Source organism: Hibiscus syriacus, unplaced genomic scaffold (genome assembly GCF_006381635.1).
Source record: "Hibiscus syriacus cultivar Baekdansim isolate YM2019G1 unplaced genomic scaffold, ASM638163v2 tig00110467_pilon, whole genome shotgun sequence".
Classification (NCBI taxonomy): domain Eukaryota; kingdom Viridiplantae; phylum Streptophyta; class Magnoliopsida; order Malvales; family Malvaceae; genus Hibiscus; species Hibiscus syriacus.
Window position 1 is genome coordinate 458295 of NW_024062749.1, and position 26912 is coordinate 485206.

The window sequence follows — 26912 nt, forward strand, 5'->3', positions numbered from 1 at the left end:
TTGTATTCTGCAGCAATACAACAGATGAACTTAGCTTTATTTCAGTGTAGAGAATGATTTTTAATGTCAATAGTAACTCTTTGGTTTTCTCAACACATTGTCTGTTGGTCTCAAGTTCAAATGAGCACACTTTTAATATGTTTTGTGGCGGATGACAGTCCTTACTCAACCAGAGGTCAGAAGAGAACATATAATTTCGAATTTGCTCGGCCAACTAATACAAATATTTGAAGGTCGGAACCTGGAACAGCTTCCAGCATTACTCAGGGCAAACATTTAATAGCAAACCCTGAAGATCTTGGCTTAGTTGAATACCATCTTCCTCCAACATAGCACACATGTCGGGAGCCACTTTACCAGCTGCTATATAAAGTTTTTAACAACAAAAGGTAGGCATTGGAATCGAGAGAGTTGTTACGTCTTAGAATCTCGCAGAAGTCCCCAGCAGCATCTACATCACCCTCATTTATAAAATACTCAAAAAATGCAGCCGTGGTTTCGGGGAACGGACTCCAGCCACCATTCTCGGAAACTGCTGCTTCCATATGCATCAGAGCCAAGTCAAAACGAAGTTTCTTTAAGCAGTAAACCATGAAACACTCCCGAGCTGGAGCAAAAAGACCTTCACTTCTCTTCATAGCCCTATCCAATACAAGTTCAGCTTCCTCGAGCATGTCTTCAGATAGATAACAACGGATCGTGCTATTTACCAACCTCATATCATAAGAAGAGCAGCCCGACTCCCATTCCTCAAAGCATTTCTTCAACCCCTCAGAATCCTTTAGTTTAGCAAGCGACCGAATCATATAACAAGATAGCTCGTGTTGGGAACAGTGGAAAAAGCTCGTTTCATAGCTTCCCAAATGCGATAAACATCGGCACGATTCGAAATACCAGCATACAAGCTAATCAGAAAAAGGTAAGCCGCTCGCTTATGAAGCATCTTATCTCTAACTTCTTAAGAAATGCCTCAGCTTTCTGAAACTGGCCAGCCTTAACATAAATTGAAGAAAGAATAGTATACGTTTGCCAAGTAGTATTTTCTTCAACGTCATTTGACAACTCCTCCACAACTCTCTCTACTCCTTCCATGTAGTTTAAATCAGCATAGCTCTGCATCAATAAATTATAAGTGAAGCTACTACGTGGAATGTTTCGCTGTTTGAATTCATTGGCAAGTTCAGGCACCTTCTCAGGTTGTCCCAATTTCAAATACAAGAAAATGAGACTGTTCAAAGGCAAATCACGGTGGATGATCTTCAATTCATCCATTTTCTTAAATAGAGCTAATGCTTCATCTTTCATACGATTCTTGCAATAGGAATTCAGAAGTGCATTGTAAGTAAATCTATCCTTGGCCATGGTAACGACCGTAATTGCGAAGTCCTTTAACGCAGCAGCTCAGTTAATCTTTTCTGATCATTTTGCCTTCCATTTCGTAATCGTTTAACACCATTGATACTGTCCCTCCAGTGGCTCCTAAAACCGATAGCCTCGAAAACAGCGTACGTCTCACTGGAGCCGCAGCATCCACCGCCGTCTGCGTGAACTTCGCGGAGGTCGACGGGAGAAAGTTCTGCGCCAGACATGATCCAGTCGAAATTAGACGCCTAAAGTTCATCTCCCTCCCTCTCTTTGTTTGAGTGTCAGGCTATCAGGCGCCTGATGTTTGTTCGGATAAGTATTTCTGTAGAACTGGGCTGTTAGGCATCTTAGGCTTCGTCTCAAAATAAATAAAGGGTAAATTTTCTATTTGGTCATTAAATTACAGTATAATTTCTATTTTGGTCACTAACATATATATGCGAATAAGGAATGTAACCACTCAAATCTCTCATATATCACCTATGTGTCCTATGATTGAAGAACATAATTATTTTTGTTGATTTCAAAGTCCGATATTTATTTATGATTAATAAAAACAGAAACACCGGAGAGATGAAAGTTTTACATAAATAAAAATAAAAATCGATATATGAAACTAATTTATACATAGTATTATAAATAATTATAATTAAATTTATATAAAATTCAAATAATTTGATTTGACTTCACTCAATTTTATTTAAATAAATTTTAAATGAAATTTGAATCTTTATAATTAACTCAAAACTTTTTAACTCCATTAAACTGAACTTTGTCGAATGCTGACCCCTACAAAGTACAAACAGCCAAACAGGCGTCAAACTTGTAAATTTTAACTCTTAAGAAAAGAAGCACTCCTGGTGATGTCCTGCAATGGCTTGTTAGTGTACCTCAGCACGTTATAAGCCCAAGCACCCGACACTGCCCCAATAATTGGTGCTGTAAGATATATCCATATTCCCTTGTAATGCTGCCACACTATTGCCGGCCCCAAGCTCCTTGATGGGTTCATTGATGCTCCTGTAATCGGCCCAGAAAACAGCACATTAAGCAACACAGTAGCCCCAACGGTAACTCCAACAAGTTTTCCAATAGCTCTGTTATCGGTGGCAACGCCGGATATAATGAACATGAGGTAGAAAGTGATGATGAACTCGATCACAAATGCCTGCAAATCCGACCCTTGCGGTAACGTTCGTCTTTACCGCTGAAGAGAAGGCGAAGTGTTAGGCTGCCATGGTTGATCCGAGAACTTGGGTTGTTATATATTCCAGCACCTGTTTGAGATAAAATCTTTTGCGGGTAGCAAAAGCAATGGTGACTTCCGGGTTGAAATGGGCACCCGAGATGTGACCCACGGAATAAACCAAGACCATGACGGCCAATCCCCAAACTATGGAAATCCCAAGTAGTGAAACCACTTTCTCGTTGTTTACGTTCACCACCACCGATGCACAGCCGGCGAATATCAAGAAATATGTGCCCAAAACCTCTGCCATCAGCTTCTGCATGAAAGGAACAGTGAAACAGTCGTCGGTGGCTGGCGAAGGAGGATTTCGATTGGCTTCCGCTTCGACATTCAAAACGAATCCATGACTTCCATTACTCCCGGAGTTCTCGCCCATGATTGCAGACTTTTTATGCAACAACAAAATGAACCCAACAATGAAGAAATGTGTCCCGAGTTACTCAAATAGTAACTTATAAAACTCGAAATTTTTAGTATTTAGTAGATTGATTTTAAAGTTTGAGTCAAATCCTTTAATTTTGTATAATATATGCATATGATAGTATATCATAAATAAAAAAATATGAAAAAAATGTATATGTATTGTATATGGTTACAAAAAACCATTTAAATTATAATCAAATAGTATCATGTTATTATAAATATTTACAATTACATTTATATAGAAACTCGAAAACTCAACTCGACTCAAATTTTATAAACTCGACTAGTTAATAAAAATGATTAGTTTTATTAAATAAATAATATATATAATAAAATTATAATTAAAAATAAAACTTTAAATAAGTTAATTGTCAAAAAGCACAAAACAATTATTAAATAATAAAAATAAGACCATATAAATAATAATTAAAAAACACAACTATACAATTTAAAAATATATGAATACAAATATATGACAATTTGACAATTAACATTATCACAACTAATATATGACATATTCAGAGTGTTTAAGAGTACATATCAATTTGAAAGAGTTGATTAAAAGTTGTAATAAGATATAGACCAATAAAATATCAAATAAACGTACACTGGAGAAACAAAATCAAATTCAACATTAAAAAAAAACGAGTAATAGAAATAGATAAAACATACCACAAAAATATATAAGAGTCATTATCATTTTTACTAAAATAAAAAATAACAAAACTCAAATATATGAATCATAAAAATAAAAAGATAAAATAAAATAATCAAAAAATAAATAAATAATATTTTTTATTAAGCTAAGGTGATTATAAAGTAGTACTTGTTCTAAATATTCTCAACCATTTAACAATGAACACTCAATAACCCTTGTAATCGCTGGTGCTCAAACTCGTAACATCTATAAACAACAACAATTCTCTTAACCAGTAAGATAAATTGTTTCATGTAAAATAAATATACAATGTCTTCGTTTAGTTTAAATTTATAACTTATATCGTATTTATAACATAACAAAATAAAATATAAGAAAACGACATAACGGTATACCAAAATTTTAATTTATATGGTACAATCTTCTAAAGTTTTATTCATGTGTCATTATCAACATGATCCGGAGAGCGTATTGTATTTGTAATATTGGTGAGACAATTAAATTCGGGACAGCTCCACCCTTTTAAAGACTCATGGTCTTGATTCAAGCCACGCTTATCCCTTAATAATATACAACACTCATTAAATGCACAATAATAGTAAGGGTAAATCATCTATTTTTATCCCATTTTTTCATATTTTTGTTTCCATTTTTTTAATTATATTTAATATCATATTATATTTTTATTTTAATCCTTCATTGTTGATTTTAAAATTTTAATTATTGATTAGATAGATGTGATAAATTAATCTACTATAATAATAATTTTAATCCCAAAATCTATATATTTTATCAATTTAATCATAATTTAAAATAACTCAATAAATTTAATTTAATCTTCAAATAATCCCAAAATCTATATATTTTATCAATTTTATCCCATGTTCATGTTCTTCATCATCCTCATTTATCCTTAGTTTCCCTAAAAATAAACGATCATCTCATTTTTCATCATGATTATATTATATCTAAACACAGTACCCCATGGTGACATAAGTAAAAGCCTAACTTATATTTAAGGGGAAAACAAAAACAAATGCCCACATGATTATATTAAATCCAAACATAAAACACACTTACAATCATGATTCATGAACAAGTACTTAAATTATACATAATTTTTTGTTCTTGGTGTTTAAAGTTTTTATTCTTCTTTCTAAACAAATAACGTTTTATTTCATTATTAGTTTAAAGTTAAATTGCTAATATCAATTAAAAAAGTCGTAATTTGATCATTACTTGACATGTGACTTATTTTTTTAAAGCTATGAGGAAGGGAGTGATCGATTAATGGGAGTCCAATCATGCAAAGAGAGATGATTGTATGTTAGGATGTAGACTTAGAAATTTATTTTAGAAATTTAGAGATGCAAAATTACAAAATTTCAAAGGATATAAAAGTAGATTATTAAAAAAATATACATGAATTATATAAAAGGATATAAATGTAATGTCCCTGACATCGTCTCATTCATCCGTGATTACGACGAAAGGGATAGAGTGATTGATTCAACCATTTAAGATATTTTTGCAGATTTTATAATATTTTTCTTAAAAAATCAAAGCACATATCATATATATTGGATGTTAACTTTTATATGTATGTTAATAATTCTTTCTTAAAACAATAATAAAATATTAAACACATATTAAAAAAAATACTTAAATAAACAAGTATAATCTCGACAATTTTTTTTAAGTAGAAAATGAATAATCCAAAATGTAAAAGCACATTGTTGTGACTGGTCAATCGCCCGTCTTGTTCCTGTATTTTCCTTTTATTATGATGATGATGAATGGCGTGAGTAGCTGTCAGTATCAATCCAACGGCTAGGATTTTGACAGTTTTATGCACGTTAGGATATAAAGTTATAAAAATAAAATCATATTTCTTATAATTAGGAATAAAAATAATTTTATTTACTTTTAATAAAAATAGTAAATATTTTTCATATGTTATTACATGATTTTTTTCAGCTTCATTTTTAAGGTCGATAGATATTTTGTTTTGGTTATTTTAACACTTATTTTGTATAATTTGAATTGTGATGGTTGATGGTCAATATATCGTTATCGCTCCATTCATTTTTAGATTAATATCGATGATATATATATATATATATATATTATAGTCATATTCATTAATATATCATCAACTTTTATTTTTATGTTAATATTGATGATATACAAATTTAAGTGTCGCTCTTTTTTTAAGCTTTTCTCTATTTTTTTAATAGTTGATTGTCCGTCGTCAGTTTTACTCACTTTTCCTTTAATTTTTATATTAAGTTTATGTTTTCATTTGTTATTTTTAATTTTTAATAACTCTGTTTATATGATATAATTTTTTTTAACTTTATGACACGTTTACTTATTTCTTTTGGTACGTTTTCAATTTTTTATCGGTTGTTTGATGACTTTTTTCTGTTTATTTTTTTAAGGTTAGATTTGACATTGCCTCGACTAAATTAAGATGACACTTATTTTTTATCATGATGATTTTCTTTGCTTTAAACTCTCAGAATGAATTTAGACACGCTATTTACGTTTGTAGGTAGTTTTCTTACAATTTTAGACTCTTATTTGTAGTATTCGATTTTCTTCACTAGTTTGATCCTATGTTATGGTTCAATTTATCAATGCAGTCAGATATGTTCATATCTATATGTTTTTTTGATTTTTTATGAGTTTTTAACACTTTCCTTGTTTGGTCATTATATGATCTAAAGTGACTATTTTTTTTATATTAATTGACATTATATGAAAAATATCCAATTATGTGTTTAGTTTATATTTATAGTTGTAAATTTTTATTATAATTTTAGATATATATATTTAATAAAACTAGTGACTTTTATAAAAAAAATAATGATCCTTGTTTTTTTTTAAATTATTTAACTGTATTTCTTTAACTCTTCTCTCTTGTATGATCAATTTTGTATTATTATTTAATGACAAATTTATATATATGATGGTTTTATAAAAAATAATTAAATATAATAATTATAACATGATACAATAATTGATCTATCTTAAATTTTATAAATTTAAATAATTATAACGATATATTGACTGATTGTTAGATTATAACGTAATTATTTTATTGAATGAATATTTTTCTTATACAACCACCGATATTTTCATTATTGACCATCATTTTTTTTAATTTTTTTTATAATTGAATTTTATTACCACATCAAGCAATTTTTTTTTTACTTACCAACCCCTTAAGCTATATACCCCATTCAACACTTTAATCTTAAAATAAAGTGTAGATTTAGATTTCAGTCTAGAAAAAGGTAAATATGAAAAGAATAAAAGTAATAAAAAAATTAGTGAAGGAAAACCAAAATGAATGGTCAAAATATTTAAAAAAAGACCAAAAGCTTCTCTGATGCTGATTATCTAATAGAAAAGAAAGCCAAGCCAACGGTATTTATTTTTCAGTTCCACCAACAAAATTCACAATCAACTTCCCTTCTCTGTTTCTTTCTCCTTTTTTTCAACGTTTGGGAACTCGAGTTTTAGTTTTTCTTAACTGAAATTTTTTGACTCGGGATCTCAGTAATGGCAATTTTGATTCCCAGTCATTGCGTGCGAGTTTTGATTCTCGTGATGTTATCTCCACCGTTGGCTCCTCTGTTGGCCTTTGCAAATCGCAAATAAGTTTGTTATCGTAGTCTCTCTCTCTCCTTTTTTTTGTGTGTGTTTGGAGGTTTTATGCTCACATGAAACTGTGATCTTGTCGTTGGTTTGTTGGGAAATCTGTCCAGATCTGACTTATTTCCGCTTACAATCAACGGCGTCGGCGATGTCAGTTTTTGTTCTTTCAAATCCCTGTGGTAATTACTTTGCTTTAGCTTTTCCAGTTTGTTTGATTTCTCTTGCCGTCCTTGTGTATAAATTTAACTATACTCGATTTCCAAGTTTGGTTGCTTGGAAAAGTTTTGAGATATAAAATCCTCATTTTTCATTTATTTAACTGAAGATTTGAACTAACCTCTGTTCAGATATAAAATTCGATTATTTTTTTACTTTTTTTTTGCACAATTTGGGACCAGAGATATAAAAGGAAAGGTTTCAACTGATTCGTATAAAACACTTATTTAGGTTTAAAACATAGTTTTACTTAGATTAGATGATAATTTTGAGAAATTCTTCCTTTTTTCCTTTTAAAAAAACTGTAATTGAAACTAAGCTTATGAAAGAATGTCTCAAAAAGAGGAAGAGTAAAAATTATCTGTTCGTTTATGAAATAATTTCACTAAAACTAGTAGTAGATAATAGCTGCATAAATCTATGAAAGAAGTGAATTGTTTTTGCAGTGAAAGAGGTACGTTTGCATTTGAGTTAATTCGATTTACAATCTTGTACGGTCGGTCCTATTTGCGTTTCTCAATTTTTTATTTCTTATGCGTTCTAGACATTGATTTTTTTTTTTTGTCATTGATATAGTTTTTGCTCCTTTCCTTATTGTGTTTAATTCTTAATATAACTTAACAGGAGCATTGGGAAATATCTGTTCGTTTTTGGTGAAAGTTGTAGTTGTTGTGAGTTGTGCCATTTTGGTCACCGGTGCCGATTTGGCAAATAATCTACTCCAAGCGCATGCACAATCGCCCACTATAGCACATGAGGGTGCACCAACTGTTTCTGGTCTTCCCTTACCTTGCAATCCGCCATCGATTCATAGATCACGTCGAAGATATTTTTCACCGCATAGTGCACTAACACTTATAGCACCAGTCCAACCTCCTCTTAATGGCCCCTTTATAACTGCCCGTCACCCTCCTACCAGCTCCCGCCTGTCGAAACCATTGATGAAGAAGAGTGCCTCAGGGTCTTCAGGTGCAGACTTGCTAAATATTGCCCCTACACAGATCAGTCCTGGTGAAATTCCCACTGGCTTGGCTCAACCACCATTGTCTCCTGAAGTGTCTGGTAAGATGTTTTCTAAAAACATTTTTTTTATGAAATGTATTATATTTTCTTCTTAATGTTATCATATATATGGCAAGTCAACTTCATTTTACTTCGTCTTCTATGCTAGATGATAAAGAAATAACTTCTTATAATTTGTTAACTCATCTTTTTATACTGTGTATGAGATGCTTACATGTATATTTTTCAATTGGCCAGATTGTTGCAAACCAAATTCAATTTTGAAACGAGGGAGTCATGGTTGCCATTGCGTGTATCCCATAATGCTTGACCTTCTCCTTTTAAATGTCTCACAAAACCCAAATTGGCGTGTTTTTCTGGCCGAGCTAGCTTCTCAGCTTCAATTGCTGCCTACTCAAATCGACATTACAAATTTTTATTCAATCACTTTATCAAGATTAAATATCTCTATGGATATTACTCCACATACAGGGATCAGTTTTTCTGCCAGTGATGCATCTAAAATAAACTCTTCACTTGTGATGCATAGGGTTCATTTTGACCCAGATGTAGTTGGAGATTTCAAGGTTCTTAATTTTACATGGTTTGAGGCTCCCGCACCCTCCCCAGGTAAATTATGATTTGACTGAAATTCTTCTCGTATCTAGTGGGATTGAAAGCTATGTTTTTCTTGATTGGAAGTAGTTTTTACACACAATGGCTTCTTGAAAACCCATAGTTTTTGATTTATTTTACTTTAATTATTCTTATATATTCATTTGTATAATGTATATGAGGGATGATGTTATCTTCTTTTATTTGTCCTGACAAAGCTTAGCATCTTGTTTACAGCTCCCGTTGTGGTTTCAGAACCTGTAGCTGCACCAGCACATAAATCCTCCAGTTCTACATCACCAAGCCCTTCAAACAAGGGCAAGCATTCGGATTTGACTATTGTCTTTGGTATTTCTGCTGGCTTACTGGTTTTTGCTATAATATCTGTGCTTATAATTTGTTCCTGTGCATTCCGTGGGGGAAAGGCAGAAGCATCTCCTCAAGAACCTGGTATGTTAAACGCCACGACTATAACTTTTTTTTTTGCTAGCTTTGAGGTATTTTGATAAGATCTCATGAAAATGGCAATTTAGCACCTTCTCAGATTGTCGTGAAATAAGAGAACTTGTTTTTCTCTTTCTTTCTCATGTAGGGTGATTCTTACTATTTAGGCAAAAAGGGATTCAGAACCCTTTACATAAGCTGAACAAAAAAAAAAAAAAGAAGCTAAAGCTTATTGTGTGATTTTGCATTTCTAGTTAAACCTCATAGGCTTATAAACAAGGATACAGATTGATTTTGCATTACTGTTTTTAATTAAGTCTTGCTGAGTGCTTAGGTTATTATTTTTCTTGCAGTAAAGCCAAGGTCTGCGGATGTGGTTGCACAAGCAGGATCTCTTGCCCACCCAAGCAGCACACGGTTTTTACAATATGAAGAGCTTAAAGAAGCAACAAACAACTTCGCACCAGCGAGCATACTAGGGGAGGGTGGGTTTGGCAGAGTTTTCAAGGGTGTTTTAAGTGATGGTACAGCTGTCGCGATTAAAAGGCTTACCAGTGGAGGGCCTCAAGGAGATAAAGAGTTTTTAGTTGAAGTTGAGATGCTCAGCAGGTTGCATCATCGTAATCTTGTGAAACTTGTAGGTTACTATAGCAGTCGCGACTCTTCACAAAACTTGCTTTGTTATGAGCTTGTTCCAAATGGAAGCTTAGAAGCCTGGCTCCACGGTAATTTACCTCTAAAATTGAACCACTTGGTATCTCATTCAACGATGTTATCCTTTTATCTGAAGACTCTTTTAATACTTGGTACCAACTTTGATCCCGTTTTACCTCAGGCCCCTTGGGAGTAAAATGTCCTCTGGACTGGGACACGAGAATGAAGATTGCACTTGACGCTGCACGAGGACTAGCATACCTTCATGAGGACTCACAGCCATGTGTTATCCACAGAGATTTCAAAGCATCCAATATATTACTTGAGAACAACTTTCACGCTAAAGTTGCTGATTTTGGCCTTGCCAAACAAGCACCTGACGGCAGAACAAACTACTTGTCTACTCGTGTAATGGGAACATTTGGGTTAGTTTCATGCACCACTCTTGTAAATCTTGCTCCGTTGTTTCGATTGATACAGGTAGAATGGCATTTTATTCATAGGTACGTCGCTCCTGAGTATGCGATGACTGGACATCTACTGGTAAAAAGTGATGTTTACAGCTATGGAGTCGTATTGCTCGAGTTACTCACCGGAAGGACGCCTGTAGATATGTCGCAACCATCAGGACAGGAGAACCTTGTCACGTGGGTGAGTAATAGCAATACTGTAATTAATCACTTGAGAATTGAGATGCTAGACAACTTATACAAGTTGGCTGCTCTGCTTTCAGGCGAGACCAATCCTGAGAGACAAGGATCGGTTGGAGGAGCTAGCTGATCCAAGGCTTGGAGGGAAGTACCCAAAGGAAGATTACGTACGAGTTTGCACTATTGCAGCTGCTTGTGTTGCTCCTGAGGCAAACCAAAGGCCCACAATGGGGGAAGTAGTACAGTCTTTAAAAATGGTGCAGCGTGTTACTGAATATCAGGATTCCTTAACCATTTCGAACAACCGGCCTAACCAGAGGCAGTCTTCTACAACTTTTGAGTCCGATGAGTCATCATCGGTGTTCTCTTCCGGTCCTTTATCCGGCCTAAGCGCTTTCGACAATGACAACATCTCAAGAACGGCAGCTCCATCTGAAGATCTCCATGAAGGACGATGAACACTTCCAATGGAGAAAAAGTGAACCGGCAGCCTTAAACCAGAAACTCGTGAAATACAACGTCGATAAATTTATTCGGTAGGAAACGACGGGATTCGAATGGAAGTGTAGATTTTGTAATATCTGTAGATGGGGAATGGGTTCTTGTCCCAATTTGTTGTACCGCTGTTAAATTTCCCCCTCTGCAGTGGTGGATGAAATTTTGTGCATATGCACCACTGTAGCTTTTGTTATTCAATGGATTTGCATACAAGGGTTTATAACTTTATATTAAACTTTTTTCATAATGGTTTTGAAATTTATGTTTATTTTCTTCTTTTTATCTTTTGGTTCACTTGATTTTTTTTTTAATATTATAATATAATTAGGAGATAATATCTGTGTTCAGTTTCAAAAATAGATAAATTCATATATAATTGTAGATAAAATTATTCGAACTTGAATCATTTTAAGAGAATAACATTCTCTTTAATATTAAGATAGCTAATTTCTGTTATACTTAAAAATACATTTTGAAGAACGATTAATTTTAATAAATATTATTATTTTATAAAATATCATATTTTACCCCTAAGCTATACTTGATTATTTTACCGAATGTAAAACTATAACTAGTTAATTCCTATTCCTAAATCTTTAAACAAGCTAATACAAAATAAAGGGAGTTTTTTTTAATTAATAACGGACAGTTACTTGGATAAATTTTAACTAGATTTCAACATCTTCTTTATTCCTAGGATCCCACTCTTTTTACAACCGCGATTATAACAGTAAATTAAATTATTCACCGTTGAATACAATGTTTAACCTCAATATCCGCAATCTTGCTACTAAAAATGGAAAAAGAGGTGGTTAGGCGAAAATTTAGGGTTAGGGTTAAGTTTGTATGGCATTTGCATGCGCATCCCAGGCTTTATAAGGCACGTAAAACACCAATCCCTTTATCTCCCTCAAAATCTTGAACGTGGTTAACTTCCAAGAGAAGATGGAGATCAAGCATATTATCGTCCTCATCTCCATCTTCTACCTATTGCGTAGTTCTTCTTCTAGTAGAACTCCTTTGCCCTCTTCTAGTAATAACAGCCCACTGGATGCCAATTCATCGACGCTCGATGGGCCCTACGAAAGTTCCGTAGATTTGACACCCGACACATCGGAAGGCGGCTCATCAACACCCGTGGCTCCGGACGAGAGTTCCGCAGATTTGACACCCGACTCACTGGACGGCGTCACGTCAAATCCCGAAGCCCCGGACGAGACAGTAAATTCATCGTTCTCACCGGAGGAGTCACCCCATTCACCGTACTACGGTGCCGTAGATTTGACTCCCGAAGGACCGCGTCCGTCGGCTTCGTTCTCGTTTACCTTAATGCCCGGCACCAGTAACCCTGAGCTGGAGAAAATCTGCAAAGAAACCGAGCTGCCCATCGAATGCATGAAATCCATCTCCCCATTATTAAACGACACCGTCCAGGTCGAGCCTATCACCGTGGCGAAACTGGGGATTGAATTGTCGACCAACATGTCGAGACAAGCCGCCGACACGGCCACCAAGTTATACGATGATCCGGAAGCCTCGGGAGGCCTCAAAGAAGCCCTCTCCGTATGCATCGAAAACTATGAAAGCATTCCCGACGACAACGACCTTGCGCTCCTAGCCCTCAACGAGCACAACCTGGAGGAGGCGATGATTAAGCTAAGTGGCCCACTCACCAGCATGGAGACCTGTCTCGATGCGAACCATCAAATGCACAATTTTTCGCCGATGAGGGACATGGAAGCAGAGCTTGAGGCACTTGTTCGCGTCAATCTTCACATTGTTACCGATTTGGTCAAATTTTAAAATATTCAATCTGTTTAAGATGGATAGATCTCCATGTTTTTATTTTCAGCCTCTCTGCTTTTGAAGATCAATCTCTTACTATAAACAGTGTGATAATGTATACGTAAATATGAATTTCATTATTAATCCACAATTGGTTGTTAATTGGAAATGCTTTTATCAAAATCACCTCTATTTTCTGGTATTTATATTTCAATGCATTAAATTTTGGCTAGTTTTATATTAAATGGATTTCATGAACTCCCATTTGTTTGAAATCACGATCTGAAAACGCCTCCCAAAGGATTAAAGACTGAATTGATACAAGTAGCACAGTGATGCCATGGTAGACATGGTGAAGCTGGTAAAAAGTGTAAACATGGGTCCTGGTCGGGTGACTCAACAGATTGTCACACGGACAGGATCTACAATTGGAAGTTGATGGTTTAAAAGATCAAATAGCCACCTTTTTTTTAACTGACCCACTACCACTTTGGTCTTTGTTTTTCATCGTTATAAGTAAAACAGATAACAGGTAGGCCAACAATAATTGGAATAATGCCAATGGATGAGGTAAAACTGGTATGACTTGCCTGTCTGCAAATATGCGCGCCACTTATTCATTATTTCGTCTTATATTTAATAATTATTAATCTGTTTATATAATATTTTTATGGTTAAAGTGCATAAGTGATCTCCCAATATTTTGTTGTTTAGTATCTCGATTATTAAAAATTATAAAATAGTTCTTTAACAATAAAATAATGATTTGTTGAGTCGTTTGACTATTAAAAGTTATAAAATGATCATCGACTAATCAAATGTTTCAAATTTGTCTTTTTCTATTAAAAATTTGACAATTGTCTGAGCCGAACATTAACTTGTTGATTGAGATATGATAAAATATGACCTCAAAATCATTTGAATTCTATGGTCATTTGAGATTTTAGGACCATATGTTATGATATCTCGATTAACAGGTTATCGTCCAGCTCAGATGACCATGGATTTTTTAACAAAAAAATGACAAATTTGAAACATATGAATAATAAAGCGACCATTTTATAATTTTTAATAGTCGAGGGATTCAATAAAGTAAAATCATATAGTCAGAATACTATTTTATAAATTTTAATAGTCTAAAAAATTAACAAAATAATATCATATAGTCGGAGGACTATTTGTATATCATATCTTATTTAGATTTAATAATTAAATTATGTTTTTTTAAAATAAATCATTTATAATCTAACTAATTATTAATTGAATTAGAATGTATTTTATCCATATCTTTAACAAATAATCTCGTAAGTAAAATTCTCTCCACCAAAGAAGAAAGTTGAAAGGAGCCAAGAAGATTAGAAAAACAGGATAGAAAAAAGCAGTCTGGCGTGAACCTCGTGGCTTCAATTATGAATTAATACTAAATTGTGGAAAGGAGCTGCTCACCTACCTAAAGAGCAGCTCCCCCGTGGCATTAATCAAAGAGCCCCTCGGTTCACTATCCATCGGCATTTGCTGCTTTTCCCAGTCTCCCAGATCAATAAAAACGACGCCATTTCACAAACTTTCCATGCCACACTGATCCAACTTTCTCAATTTGTGAACCCTCACTCGAAAAAAGGAAAGAGAAAAAAGGCACTACAAAATGATATGAACATCTAAATTTACAAGTTTTTCCAAGGCTGAAGCACTTGGATCAAGAAGGGACAACAGGAATCCCTTCATCGAAAACCTTGCTTCTCATGAAACGAGTGAAAGCTGAACATATGGGCAGTTCTTCTAGCTCATCGAAGAAATCATTTTCGTCTGATTTTGATGTCGAAGATGGGTTTATATGAGGACAAGAAGAGAGTGGCTCTTCATCTAACAGAAACCTTCTCTCTAGATTCCATGTGAATGGATCTTCTTGGTTGATTATAATGTTTTGGGGAAGTCTTGATGGGGATTGCAGATACTGAAAAAGCTCCTCTTCACTTGCATCTTCATCACTGCTTGTTTTGATGGCCACTTCGTTTTTCACTTCTTCCTGTGAAACTGCAGGCTGATGATGTTTTTGCTTGGTGTGGAGATCAGGGCCTGGATGGTTATGGGTGGAAGTGTAAGTGATGATGAGCATTGAAGCATCCGTTTTGCATCTTTCTACTTGCTTTTTGGCCGAGCAACCTTTCGATGTGCTGCACTTGTAATACCCCCTTCATGATCAAACATGGAACATGAAGGAAACTGAACAAAAATGAACATGAAAGAAAGAAAGGAAAACATCATCAGAAAGAAAAAAGAACCTCGGATAAGGCGACCCTTTGATGGGTTTTTGCCCATATTTCCTCCAAGACCATGAATCAGAAGGTGGACCTTCATTCTTTAGCTTTCCACCATTTTCTCCAATCTTCACTGTCACAACAGTCCTCTCTGCCACCTTCCTGCTAATCAAACACCACCAAAATTTAGACATGTCGACAACAGAAGTTAAATGCTAAAGATTTAACTCAAAAAACCTTCTTTTAGATGCCTGAGTTTCTGTTGGTTGGAGCTCTGATTCTCCTGAAGCGTCCATTACCACTAATACCGGTGATGGGGGGAAAATCAAAGGATTGTGAGAAAGAAGAAATGAAAGGGACTTTGAGGTTTGGCAATATGACAAAAAAACAACCCCAACTTGGCTCTTCTTCTCTCTTGTCACTCCTTTTAATTTTAAAGTGATGAGCAACTATGAATAAAATCACCACTCACCATCACCACCCAATAAAATAAAAACCATTATCAACACACACTGCTGATGCTGCAGCATATAAATAAACATATGCAGATATTTCAACGACAAACACATTGCCGGCCCCATCCTCCACTTCATTGGTTTGAGCATGATTGGGTTGGGCCAAGTTCTGTGCCCATAAACACAATTTATTTCCACTCGCCACGTGGATTTTTGCCAATTATGAAGTATTGGTACTGTATCAAATAACTGAGTGGCCTAAAAGCTTCGAAAGATAACTGATAAAATCAGAAAATTTTAGAATTGAATGAACAAAACAGAAACATGATAGAAATTTAGGGACTGAATGCATAGTTTACCCTATAATATTTGCCCTCGTCTGTGCTGTTTACTATGATCTTATCGTTCTTTGCGCCAATTGTATTAACCGGAATATTTTATATGCATTCTGTTTTCAACTAGCTAATTGGCATTTTGCCTGAAACGGCCGGACATGTTGCCGCCATCCAAATATCAACATCACCGGTCGCTATCCCAAAAATCTTTGGTTAAACTGCATACAAGGTTCCTGTCTGATGCAATTTTAGCTGATCTAATCCTTTTAGTAACATAGGAACCTTTTATACAATTTGACCAAATTATGATTAGTACAGCTAGATGCTTTTCCTGAATGTAAGCTTTGATGAAAAGTTCAATAATTCTTCAATGGATGGTGGCTTATTATCTTTCAATGCTCCGTTTGACTTCAATGGAATCCAAGGAAATTACAATCTTTACGATGTCGAGAAAGATGCTGCTGTAATAAAAGGCAAGCATGATCATTTGTTTGGAAACCAGGCAAATCATGTCCGATGGTCAAGGAAAACAAGACCAACAACAGGGACTAGAAACAAAGTTTGGTTTTTTCGATGAATTAGATTTCAACTCTGTTTTACCAACAAACTCGGGATTCCAAGAATTTTCGAGGCCGGAAAATTCGAAACGCCACAAGGAGATGCCGTTTTCTTTTCAGATGTCGTCTTTGGAACTCCTTCGCAACTATGGAAAAAGTTTCATGAAACTGAGATCGAGCAACCACGGCAGCAGCAATGGTGATGAAGGCAATGAACGTGACAGAAAGAAGCTTTCGACCGAGGAGATCCTGAGGGTAACTGGAGCAAGATACGTACAGTTTTCCGACATGAGCTACGATGATTTCTCCATGGTCATGCATCCGTTCGGTCATGCTCTTTCGGGTTTGTCCGACGAAGAGACGAAAGACGTCGAGCTTGTGCATCTACTTCTAACGGCGGCAGAGAAAGTAGGGTACGAACAATTCGAACGTGCTAGCAGATTGCTTTCTAGTTGCGAATGGATGGCTTCGGAGCAAGCTAATCCGGTCCAGCGAATTGTCTACTATTTCGCCGAAGCACTTCGAGAGAGGATTGATAAAGCAACAGGAAGGTTCGTACCGAAGGAATTGGAGACGGAATTTATGAGCGAAATAGAACAAGGATTGAGTACCAGCATTACAACTGTCAGAATTCACCAATACGTACCATTTTTCCTAGTAACGCAATTTGCTGGAATACAAGCCATTATAGAGAACGCCAAGTCTGCTAGCAAGATTCATATAATCGATCTTCAACTCAGGAGTGGCATTCAATGGACCGGCCTGATGCAAGCTCTGGCGGAACGCCAACTGCCCTGTGTCGAGCTTCTCAATATAACGGCTGTGGGATTAACCGGCGATGAGAAGATAGTGCAGTCTGGAAAGAGGTTGGAAAGTGTCGCCGCATCGTTTAAGCTACCCTTTTCATTCAATGCAGTTTATGTTCGAGACATGGAAGACATCAAGGAAGAGTTGCTCAAAATCAGAAGCGACGAATCTTTAGCTGTTTTCTGTCCACTGGTGCTTAGAACAATGATTTCAAGGCCAGGCTGCTTGGAAAATCTGATGCGAGTGATAAAAAATTTGAACCCTGCCATACTGGTTGTCATCGAAATCGAAGCCAACCTCAACGCTCCGTCGTTCGTGAATCGATTCATCGAAACGTTGTTTTTCTACAGCGCCTTTTTCGACTGCCTCGACATCTGCCTGGAACATGAAGCCGAGTTGAGAACGGCTATTGAGTCGTTGCTTTTTAGAGGGATCCGGAACATCGTGGCTATGGAAGGCAAAGAGAGGACCGCTAGATGTGTGACGATGGAAGTGTGGTCGGCATTCTTCGCGAGGTTTAGAATGGAGGAGTTGGGGTTCAGCGACTCGTCCTTGTACCAAGCTAACTCAGTGATTGAACAGTTCCCTTGTGGCAGTGGTTGCACACTTGAAAAGATCGGGAAGAGCGTGATCGTCGGATGGAAGGGAACTCCGATGCAATCGGTTTCGGCCTGGAAGTTCTCGAGAGGTAGAGGGAGGGTATATGGAAACTATAGGTTCTGAAATACGGAATTGTTACTTGCTTGTGTGGATGTTTGTTAAAACATAATTGCATTGGCAGCCAGTCAATCTACTTGCAAGTTTTCTCATTTTTTGTTTATTAATATGTTGGAAGCAATGTATTAATAGTATTTAAATATTTTTACAATTAGATTTGAATAAAATATTTATTTTTATATGATTCAAATTAGAATCTACCCAAATCGAATGCATAATTTAATGTTTAAATAAGTTTACAATATATTATAAGTACATAAATTCTAGTAAACGAATACCAACATTTAAAATCAAAGGAAGTTTAAAAATTGAGATTAGAAATTTGTATTACTATAGAAAGATGCGAATAAATTGAAAATAATTAATTATTTTAATTTAAATAATTTTTAAATAATAGAAATACTTTTAAAACTAAAAAATATTGATAATTTAAAAATAATATCGATACATTATAATTGATTTTTTTTAAAATTTATTAAAACATATTTAAATTCAACTCTATAAACTTGAATTAAATTAAAAACCTTAAATTCATATATTTTGTTCTCTCTATTAAATAGACTAACACGCTAACATGGTCATAAGTGGGGGTGATCATGGGCCTGGTAAAAAATTTAACTCTCATGTCATTCGATCTAAATACAACATCTCCACATATTATCTGATTCGGATATAAGAAAGACTCACCTGAACTGAAATCCAATTCTATTTTGAAAGAAAAACTCAAATCTAATCCGACACAATTATATAATTGATTATTATTTTTATTCTGTAAAATAAAAATCTAATTAAAAAATATAAAAAGAACCATTATATTATTAGTCTCTAAATATATATAATTTAATTATATTATTCTTCTTCAGTCGTATTAAATCATATATTTTTATCTTAAATTAAAATTTGATTAAATCTTATTTTAAAAATATAATTCAACATAAATCTAAATCTAAATTGAAAAATTTGACTCTATAAAATTAAATAAAAATCTATTGGATTCAGCTCAAATATTTCTGTTAGAAGGCGGACTAATGAAGCCCGTTGAAATTCCTCGGGGCTAACTTTTAGGGTTAAAACAAACGGTTGGGCCCGTGAACGCAAAGGTAAACAAACCTGAAAGGCTGAAACGGAGTCCCACACAACAGTCCACACGTGTCGGCCCCTTGTTTTGCTTCTTTAGTTTTATATCTTCAGATTCTTCACTAGGAAGAGGACTCCGAGGAGCAGAGAAAAGTACCAATTCAACCAGCAATGGTCCCCAGAGGGAGCGACTCTTCCTCTAAATCTAGAGTTAGAATCTTCCTTCCTATCCTTTTGATCTTCTATTTTTCCCTTTTGATTTCTCCGTTTGCATTCAGTACTATCACTGTTATAAAATAACGTTGTTATTAGTTGAGTAATTCACTGTATCATTCAAACATAAAATTCAAATGATTTTTAAATCTAATTTTGGTCCATAAACGATAACACGGACTTGAAATTCCTCTGAATATGATTTGCGAACGAAGTTACTTGGTTTATGCGAGGAAGAGCTTTCTCTCGATTCCATCGCCATTTACTGCCGCTTATGCTCTGTTTGGCTGCTGTTGAATCATATAGAAACAGAAAATAGAAAAGAAAATGGATTTTTTTTTCTTTCAAATTTCCGTTTTAGCTTACTCGTCAACGTTTTATTTTGTTGTTATTATTTTATTGATATGGCAGAAATCACATGGAGAACACTCTGGTGGCGGCGTAGGAAACTTGACACATAAGTTAATTCAGCTTAAAAGGCAAATTCAAGCGGAGAGAACAGCTTCGACAAAGGTATATTAATCAGAAGTCACATAAAATTTCACTTATTATATTCTTATTTGTCCTTGAATTTTACTAGCTTGATCATTTTTAGAAATATAACATGAAATCTGACTTCCCCCCCCCCCTCAATGCGTGCAAATTCGATGAGTAACTTTGAGTCTGTTATATTCGGTTTGTCTAGGTTGAATTTATTTGTGCTCCAACCTGCCAGACAAGATGCAAATAAATTATATTTATATTGTGTGGTGTGCACAGGAAAAAGTTGAGAAGAACAGAAAGAAGCTTAAGAGTCATCTTTCGGAGATTTTGTCGGCTACATCAAGTAGGAATACTTTATGTGTGGAGGAGAGTGGATTTGGTAAAACGTTTTCTTCAAGAATCCAAATTCCTCTATGTAAGTTTGCTGGATTTGCTCAAGGGTCAGGAGTTAGAGACTCTGCTAATGGTCATGAAGTTGTATCTTCAATGAGTGTCAAGCTTCCGTACGTTGAGAAGTTGCCACCATATACATCATGGATATTTCTGGACAAGTATGTTGGATTAGTATATTAGTCTGCCTAGTTTTGAGTAATTTGTGTCTGTTTATGTACACATATCTTATGCTTTGACTCAGTAGGCCACTAGAGAAGTTAGAAAGACTAGACCACGTGATCTGAATAGCTTTAGCCATTAGGTCCTGGGCTAGCCATGCTACTTAAGTCTTCTCCAGTTGAGGATTATAATTTGGGGAGATTTTCTGAAAGGGCTTGATAATGTGTTGACACCAAGCTTAAGCCATTAGCAAAAGCTAGCCATGTTATTTAAGCCCTCAAGGTTTTGCTTATGTTTTAAGCTTTTGCATGAGATAAGCTTATCTTGTTTTCCAGGAGATTTTATTTTGGCTTGTCTTAAATTTGCATCATTCGGCACAGAAATCAGAGCATGGTCGATGACCAATCTGTTGTGGGGAGGAGACTTATATACTATGACCAACATGGCAGTGAAGCTTTGATCTGTAGTGAGAGTGAGGAAGAGATTGCAGAGCCTGAGGAAGACATTGCAGAGCACGAGGAAGAAAAACATGAATTTTCTGATGGTGAAGATCGTATTTTGTGGTAAGTAAAATAAGATGCATGCAACCTCCATTAATAAATAGAGAGGAGTGTGGTTCTTTTTTAAAGAAAAATTATATATACACACACACAATTTTCTTAAGAAAAGGAAATTGTGCACAGTTGCACTCGGATAGCTGAGCTTCCTGTGCCTGCCCCTCATCATACTGGTCAGAAGTTAACATCATCTACGGAAATGCAAGTTATAAACATTTTTGATAATCTTTCAATGTATATGGCCTAGGGCCTATAACTGTTTTAGTGGGTGGTGAGGGAGTGAGACTGACGTAAGATTAGATGGAAAAAGTGTGTCCGGCTCTTCTGCTGTTTTCTTTTTATAATGTGTTAGATTTTCGTGCTGGCATTTATATCAGTATATGTAACTTGCCCTGGGTTTAGTGCAGAAGTGACACACTGTCAACATAAGAAATGTTCATTTAAATTTTTAGGAACTTTGGATAAGTTATTTTCCTTTGCACATTATGGAAAAAAGAAAAAAAATAAGGCTCAATCATTTTAGATTAATAAGGTTGAATTTGGCAGGACTGTCTGCCAGGAGTATGGCCTAGGTGAGGAAATATTGACTTCTGTCAGCCAGTTTTTTGGAGTCACCATCTCTGAAATCCAGGTATTCTGCCATAACTATGCGCACATTGTTGTCTTGCTTTGGATGATATTTGGTTTCTTTATCCTTCCAAGGTTTTTATTTACATACCATTTTGAAAAATATTTCTTAGTAACCGTTTCTATGAGATTGCAGGATCGGCATGGCTTGCTAAGAGACAATTACAGTGACCAGAACATTAAAGTTTTCTGAGAGTTCTGTATCTGAGAATGCTATATCTTCGGAAAAAAGAGTCTCAGTACTGCCTTAGATTCTTTTGATAACATATTCTGCCGCCGCTGCTTGGTACTATCTGTCACCATTGTTCTTAATGTTATTCATTAAAGATAAGCATGGGATGCTGATATCACAGGCGGCTCTTTTGAAATTTTTAACTTCCTTTGCTGATCAATTTTTAATCTGCTTGACAGTTATTTGATTGCATCTTCATGGCTGTTCCCAATCTTTAATTCATCCTGTTTTCAATTTTATGAGTTTTTTTTCATTAGTCTAACTGATTTGGAACCTATTGCTTGACAGAGTGAAAAGCAACCATATGGTCTGATTATGAAGAGGACAGGAAGCCTTGCAGTGATCAATGCTACCTCCGGGTTTGGTTTTTATTATTCTTTGTGATAAAAACCTTGTATGTTATTGCCTTATTGAGTGATACTGCCATAATCTTTCTTGTTGGTAACTTTTTGGGCTAAAGTTCTCCCTTGATATCCAAATATTTGCATTCTTTATTGTTCTCTGGTGCCGTTCTCATCCTAGAAACCTGGGTCCTGATGCAAATGTTATTCATCTTTCCATTTCCACTAATAAGCCTTCTATAGTTGTGTTTATCTTCCGCTCATTCCATTTGTTTGTAGTCTAATTTGTTGTTACTTAACGAAGAGAAGTAGATTGTTTAGCACTTATATGCACGTTTGAATTTCTGTGAATTTGCACTTGTTCAAATCCTTGGAGTACCTTCTTGTTTCTTATAACGATTAAAGATTTTTATTAAGAATTTTATCACTGCCGCATTCGGAAAAGGAGTTCCTTTGTAAAGGGCATATTCAATGTCGTCATTATATGTGCGTAGTTAGTTGCACAAGTCACTCCTAAAGATACAAGGGGATCGAGAATAAAGGTAGAAATAATTGCTTGGGCAACGAGCTAGGTATCTAACAATAAAAAATATAGGAATTGGTGCTAGAAAACATTTATGTCTATGTATCCAATTGTTTTATTCAATTAGGTTCTTTTATCCGTGTGTGTATACACACGGATAAATTTGAATTGATATTCGACATCCTATGACTATGGTCACGAAAGCACGATTATTAACCTTTTAAAAAGACCAAATCAAGAGGTTGAGAACTAGGTCATCAGCATTAAAAGATAAGTATCTGAGAATGCTATATCTTTGGAAAAGAGTCTCATTACTGCCTTAGATTCTTTTGATAACATATTCTGCCGCCGCTGCTTGGTACTATCTGTCACCATTGTTCTTAATGCTATTCATTAAAGATAAGCATGGGATGCTGATATCACAGGTGGCTCTTTTGAAATTTTTAACTCCCTTTGCTGATCAATTTTTAATCTGCTTGACAGTTATTTGATTGCCGTCTTCATGGCTGTTCCCAATCTTTAATTCATCCTGTTTTCAATTTTATGAGTTTGTTTCATTAGTCTAACTGATTTGGAACCTATTGCTTGACAGAGTGAAAAGCAACCATATTGGTCTGATTATGAAGAGGACAGGAAGCCTTGCAGTGATCAATGCTACCTCCGGGTTTGGTTTTTATTATTCTTTTGTGATAAAAACCTTGTATCGTATTGTCTTATGAGTTGATACTGCCGTAATCTTTCTTGTTGGTAACTTTTTGGGCTAAAATTCTCCCTTGATATCCAAATATTTGCATTCTTTATTGTTCTCTGGTGCCGTTCTTCATCCTAGAAACCTGGGTCCTGATGCAAATGTTATTCATCTTTCCATTTCCACTAATAAGCCTTCTATGGTTGTTTATCTTCCGCTCATTCCGTTTGTTTGTAGTCTAATTTGTTGTTACTTAACGAAGAGAAGTAGATTGTTTTAGCACTTATATGCACGTTTGAATTTCTGTGAATTTGCACTTGTTCAAATCCTTGGAGTACCTTCTTGTTTCTTTATAACGATTAAAGATTTTTATTAAGAATTTTATCACTGCCGCATTCGGAAAAGGAGTTCCTTTGTAAACAGGGCATATTCAATGTCGTCATTATATGTGCGTAGTTAGTTGCACAAGTCACTCCTAAAGATACAAGGGGATCGAGAAATAAAGGTAGAAATAATTGCTTGGGCAACGAGCTAGGTATCTAACAATAAAAAATATAGGAATTGGTGCTAGAAAGCATTTTTTATGTCTATGATATCCAATTGTTTTATTCAATTAGGTTCTTTTATCTGTGTGTGTATATACACACTGATAAATTTGAATTGATATTCGACATCCGATGACTATGGTCACGAAAGCAAGATTATTAACCTTTTAAAAAGACCAAATCAATAGGTTGAGAACTAGGTCATCAGCATAAAAGATAAACGCAGTGTAAAACCTCATTCAAATAATCTCAATTGCATGAAGGAGATTGCACCCAAAATCACATGGTAAATGCTAATTTACAACTGAAAGAATTAAAAAAAAATATACAAGTTGTAAGGATCACAATATATTTGTTTCTAGTGATATTTGGATTTTTGATTCGATTGCAGATGGAAGAACAAAATTTTATTCCATGTATCCGGAACACCAGGAAGGCCCCAATGGCTGCAATCTTGAATGTTGGAAGAACGCATCCCTGGTTTTTCGCCATATATCAACGGTTGGCCATCAATCCTATAAGCGGATAAACCGGTTACATTCAGTAATGTTACCTGAGTTTTCATCTGCAAAATTACTTCCTCCACAATTCCGTTCTTCTCAGCGAATCCCATGCCTGATGTGTAATTAAGGGGCCAAGTAGCTTCCATACAATGGCCTCCTGAATTCCACAGTCCTCCCCTGTGTAATGATCATAGCTAATTCAGTAAAACCGATAAAGGTTGATGTTTTTCTTTTTGTTCTTGGGCAAGGCGATACGAGATGTTAAGGGAAAGCATAACACATACGCAAACCTGAAATGGGACGGTGCCGAATTTCGAAAGAAAACCCGGGTCCTGCCCAGTTAATGTGTCTATCAACCCATGCTGCCCAAGTCATCAAAGCTGTTCTAAAAGCTGTGGAAACATCAAGCTTGGGATGTACTTGATTCCCTTCCTGATAGTAGTTTACCCTAAAACATATAGAACCTACCATGTTTGAATTCTCTAACTCACACAGTTAAACAAAGATCATATTGACAACTATGGAGTATAAGCCGAGATTTTATTTACCTCAAAGAATCGAGGTTCGGTAATGGCACAATTTAAATTGTTATCCACAGATCTAAATTAATTGTATCATTATTTGTCAGGAAATTTTTTATTTGATCATATAAAAAAAATTCCCTTCATCATCAAATAAAAAAAATCCTGAAAAATAATGATACAATTAATTTAGATCTGTGGATAACATTTTAAATTATATCAAATTAAAGCGTTGTAGAAGACTGAAAACTTATAAATAGACCAATGATAATAAATCGATGATCAATAAAGTTGGAGCATGATAGACCCCATTTGATTCGGAATTTCTGTTATTGTAACCCGGATGACATGTGGACAGTTTCGAAGCCATTTCCAGAAGTGGAAAATAGAGAATTTTAAAAGGTGGTGGTGGTGTTGTAGAAGGCGACGTTAATTCTCTCCATCTGCTTCGCTAGACTTGCTCAGGTAAATCATTTGTATACTCAATAATCTTAGAATAAACTACATGTTAATCGGGTTCCGATCTTATTGGATTGGATCATTAGCATTCCTCGAGTGCGAACCAATTCTAAAATCGTCGTCACTACTAGGTTTATGAACATTTACTGTCTCTGCTGCTTGTGTTTTAGGGCTTACTAGATTTCGAGTGGAGGTGAAAATGGGTGGTCCGAGGATTGCCTTGAAAGGACCAAATGACGGAGATCGTGATCGGAATAACACTCGGCCTTTCTGCTGGTGGATTTTGGAAGAATCAGTGGAATGAGCAGAGGAGAGTGAGAGCATTCTGACATGCTTGGCAAAGGTGAAATCAGTGTCGTTGCACATAAATAAATGTTGTTTCAAGATGAGCGACCAAATTCATCTGGGAATTTTGGAAAAGAACTAACATCATTTTATCAAATAAAACCATGAACTTGGATTGAGTTTGTGAGTATATTGTTTAGGAAATACATTCAACAGTGTCATCTTATTAAATAGAAAACGAATACCGTTGTTTGGATTCATATTCATCATGGGCGTTAGAGCATTGACGACTGAGATAGCCGCTGCTCCGGTGTACTATTATCGTGTTTAAGCTAAACATTGGATAATTAAGTGCAGGTAGAATAACTAAGGTTTTGTAAATTAAAATTTTAATCGAATTCATATTTTAAAATATTTCTTATATGATCAATATATTATCTCTTAATTTACATTTGTAAAAAAATTAACTATATTTAACGCTATAATGTTTGGTTGCTTTAGTTTAAAATTGTGATTATTTAAATTGAATAAAGTTTTATTTTTATTTAATTTTTTAATTAAATTTTATCTTTTATAATATACAAATAAGTAATTATATTTCAATATAAAAATAATTTAAGAACAGTATAAGGATTATTTTTATTTATTCAAAAAAATATTTATAAAAAAACCTTTAAAATTTCACGAGAAAATCATAAAACAGATCTATTTCGTTCAAATAAAATCCAAAACCTAAAACTAATAAAAAAAATCAAACTATATCAAACCAATCTCATCCAAGCGAAACTGAAATAAATCGAATCAATATCACCCCTACAAATAACGGTGGCATATAATTGACAGTGCATTAAATCTAAAACCTAAAACATGTTAGATCTCTAGTTTTCCCCTTCCGAGTGTTTGGTCATAAAACAATATAAGATCAAGCCAAGGATTTTTCTGTTGCATTTCGCAG

General features: G+C 34.9%; 4 protein-coding genes and 3 pseudogenes across 5 annotated transcripts; 4 read left to right on the forward strand and 3 right to left on the reverse strand.

The window, feature by feature from the left end:
- Nucleotides 1–259: 259 nt before the first annotated feature.
- Nucleotides 260–1621, reverse strand: LOC120127232 (annotated as a pseudogene).
- A 576-nt stretch (nt 1622–2197) lies between these two features.
- On the reverse strand, nt 2198–3033 carry LOC120127246 (annotated as a pseudogene).
- A 4041-nt stretch (nt 3034–7074) lies between these two features.
- LOC120127445 (proline-rich receptor-like protein kinase PERK15) lies at nt 7075–11640 on the forward strand. 2 transcript variants are annotated; one of them, XM_039145359.1, is made up of 9 exons: nt 7075–7537; nt 8199–8636; nt 8835–9206; nt 9429–9641; nt 9989–10360; nt 10471–10714; nt 10793–10940; nt 11023–11424; nt 11499–11640. In XM_039145359.1, the coding sequence occupies exons 1-8, from the start codon at nt 7507–7509 to the stop codon at nt 11395–11397; spliced, it is 2193 nt and encodes a 730-aa protein (XP_039001290.1). In that variant the 5' UTR covers nt 7075–7506; the 3' UTR covers nt 11398–11424; nt 11499–11640. The 2 variants fall into 2 exon arrangements, with proteins under 2 accessions (XP_039001290.1, XP_039001289.1); XM_039145358.1 differs by having other exon boundaries at nt 11023–11404; nt 11456–11640.
- A 685-nt stretch (nt 11641–12325) lies between these two features.
- On the forward strand, nt 12326–13255 carry LOC120127245. Its single transcript, XM_039145199.1, has one exon. The coding sequence runs from the start codon at nt 12383–12385 to the stop codon at nt 13238–13240; it is 858 nt and encodes a 285-aa protein (XP_039001130.1). The 5' UTR covers nt 12326–12382; the 3' UTR covers nt 13241–13255.
- A 1359-nt stretch (nt 13256–14614) lies between these two features.
- LOC120127239 (probable WRKY transcription factor 69) lies at nt 14615–15955 on the reverse strand. Its single transcript, XM_039145195.1, has 3 exons — nt 15718–15955; nt 15505–15642; nt 14615–15414 (listed from the first exon to the last, which is right to left on the reverse strand). Exons 1-3 carry the CDS (start codon nt 15774–15776, stop codon nt 14919–14921), a joined length of 693 nt encoding a protein of 230 aa, XP_039001126.1. The 5' UTR covers nt 15777–15955; the 3' UTR covers nt 14615–14918.
- Nucleotides 15956–16592: 637 nt separating this feature from the next.
- Nucleotides 16593–18357, forward strand: LOC120127304 (annotated as a pseudogene).
- Nucleotides 18358–19565: 1208 nt separating this feature from the next.
- On the forward strand, nt 19566–23761 carry LOC120127380 (histone-lysine N-methyltransferase EZA1-like). Its single transcript, XM_039145299.1, has 8 exons — nt 19566–19638; nt 20053–20154; nt 20401–20675; nt 21057–21239; nt 21780–21864; nt 21997–22146; nt 23440–23487; nt 23549–23761. Exons 1-6 carry the CDS (start codon nt 19600–19602, stop codon nt 22051–22053), a joined length of 741 nt encoding a protein of 246 aa, XP_039001230.1. The 5' UTR covers nt 19566–19599; the 3' UTR covers nt 22054–22146; nt 23440–23487; nt 23549–23761.
- Nucleotides 23762–26912: the final 3151 nt, after the last annotated feature.

What these genes read in the sequence shown, in the direction of transcription:
- LOC120127445 (XM_039145359.1), top strand. Translation starts at nt 7,507, where the DNA reads ATGTCAGTTTTTGTTCTTTCAAATCCCTGTG. An exon ending in AGCATCTCCTCAAGAACCTG is followed by an intron (nt 9,642 to 9,988) that starts GTATGTTAAACG and finishes TTTTTCTTGCAG; the next exon opens with TAAAGCCAAGGTCTGCGGAT. An exon ending in CGTGTAATGGGAACATTTGG is followed by an intron (nt 10,715 to 10,792) that starts GTTAGTTTCATG and finishes TTTTATTCATAG; the next exon opens with GTACGTCGCTCCTGAGTATG.
- LOC120127245 (XM_039145199.1), top strand. Translation starts at nt 12,383, where the DNA reads ATGGAGATCAAGCATATTATCGTCCTCATCTCCATCTTCTACCTATTG.
- LOC120127239 (XM_039145195.1), bottom strand. Translation starts at nt 15,776, where the DNA reads ATGGACGCTTCAGGAGAATCAGAGCTCCAACCAACAGAAACTCAGGCA. An exon ending in ACTCAGGCATCTAAAAGAAG is followed by an intron (nt 15,643 to 15,717) that starts GTTTTTTGAGTT and finishes TTTGATTAGCAG; the next exon opens with GAAGGTGGCAGAGAGGACTG. An exon ending in AAAGGGTCGCCTTATCCGAG is followed by an intron (nt 15,415 to 15,504) that starts GTTCTTTTTTCT and finishes TTGATCATGAAG; the next exon opens with GGGGTATTACAAGTGCAGCA.
- LOC120127380 (XM_039145299.1), top strand. Translation starts at nt 19,600, where the DNA reads ATGGTCCCCAGAGGGAGCGACTCTTCCTCTAAATCTAGA. An exon ending in AGAGAACAGCTTCGACAAAG is followed by an intron (nt 20,155 to 20,400) that starts GTATATTAATCA and finishes TGGTGTGCACAG; the next exon opens with GAAAAAGTTGAGAAGAACAG. An exon ending in GGTGAAGATCGTATTTTGTG is followed by an intron (nt 21,240 to 21,779) that starts GTAAGTAAAATA and finishes TGAATTTGGCAG; the next exon opens with GACTGTCTGCCAGGAGTATG.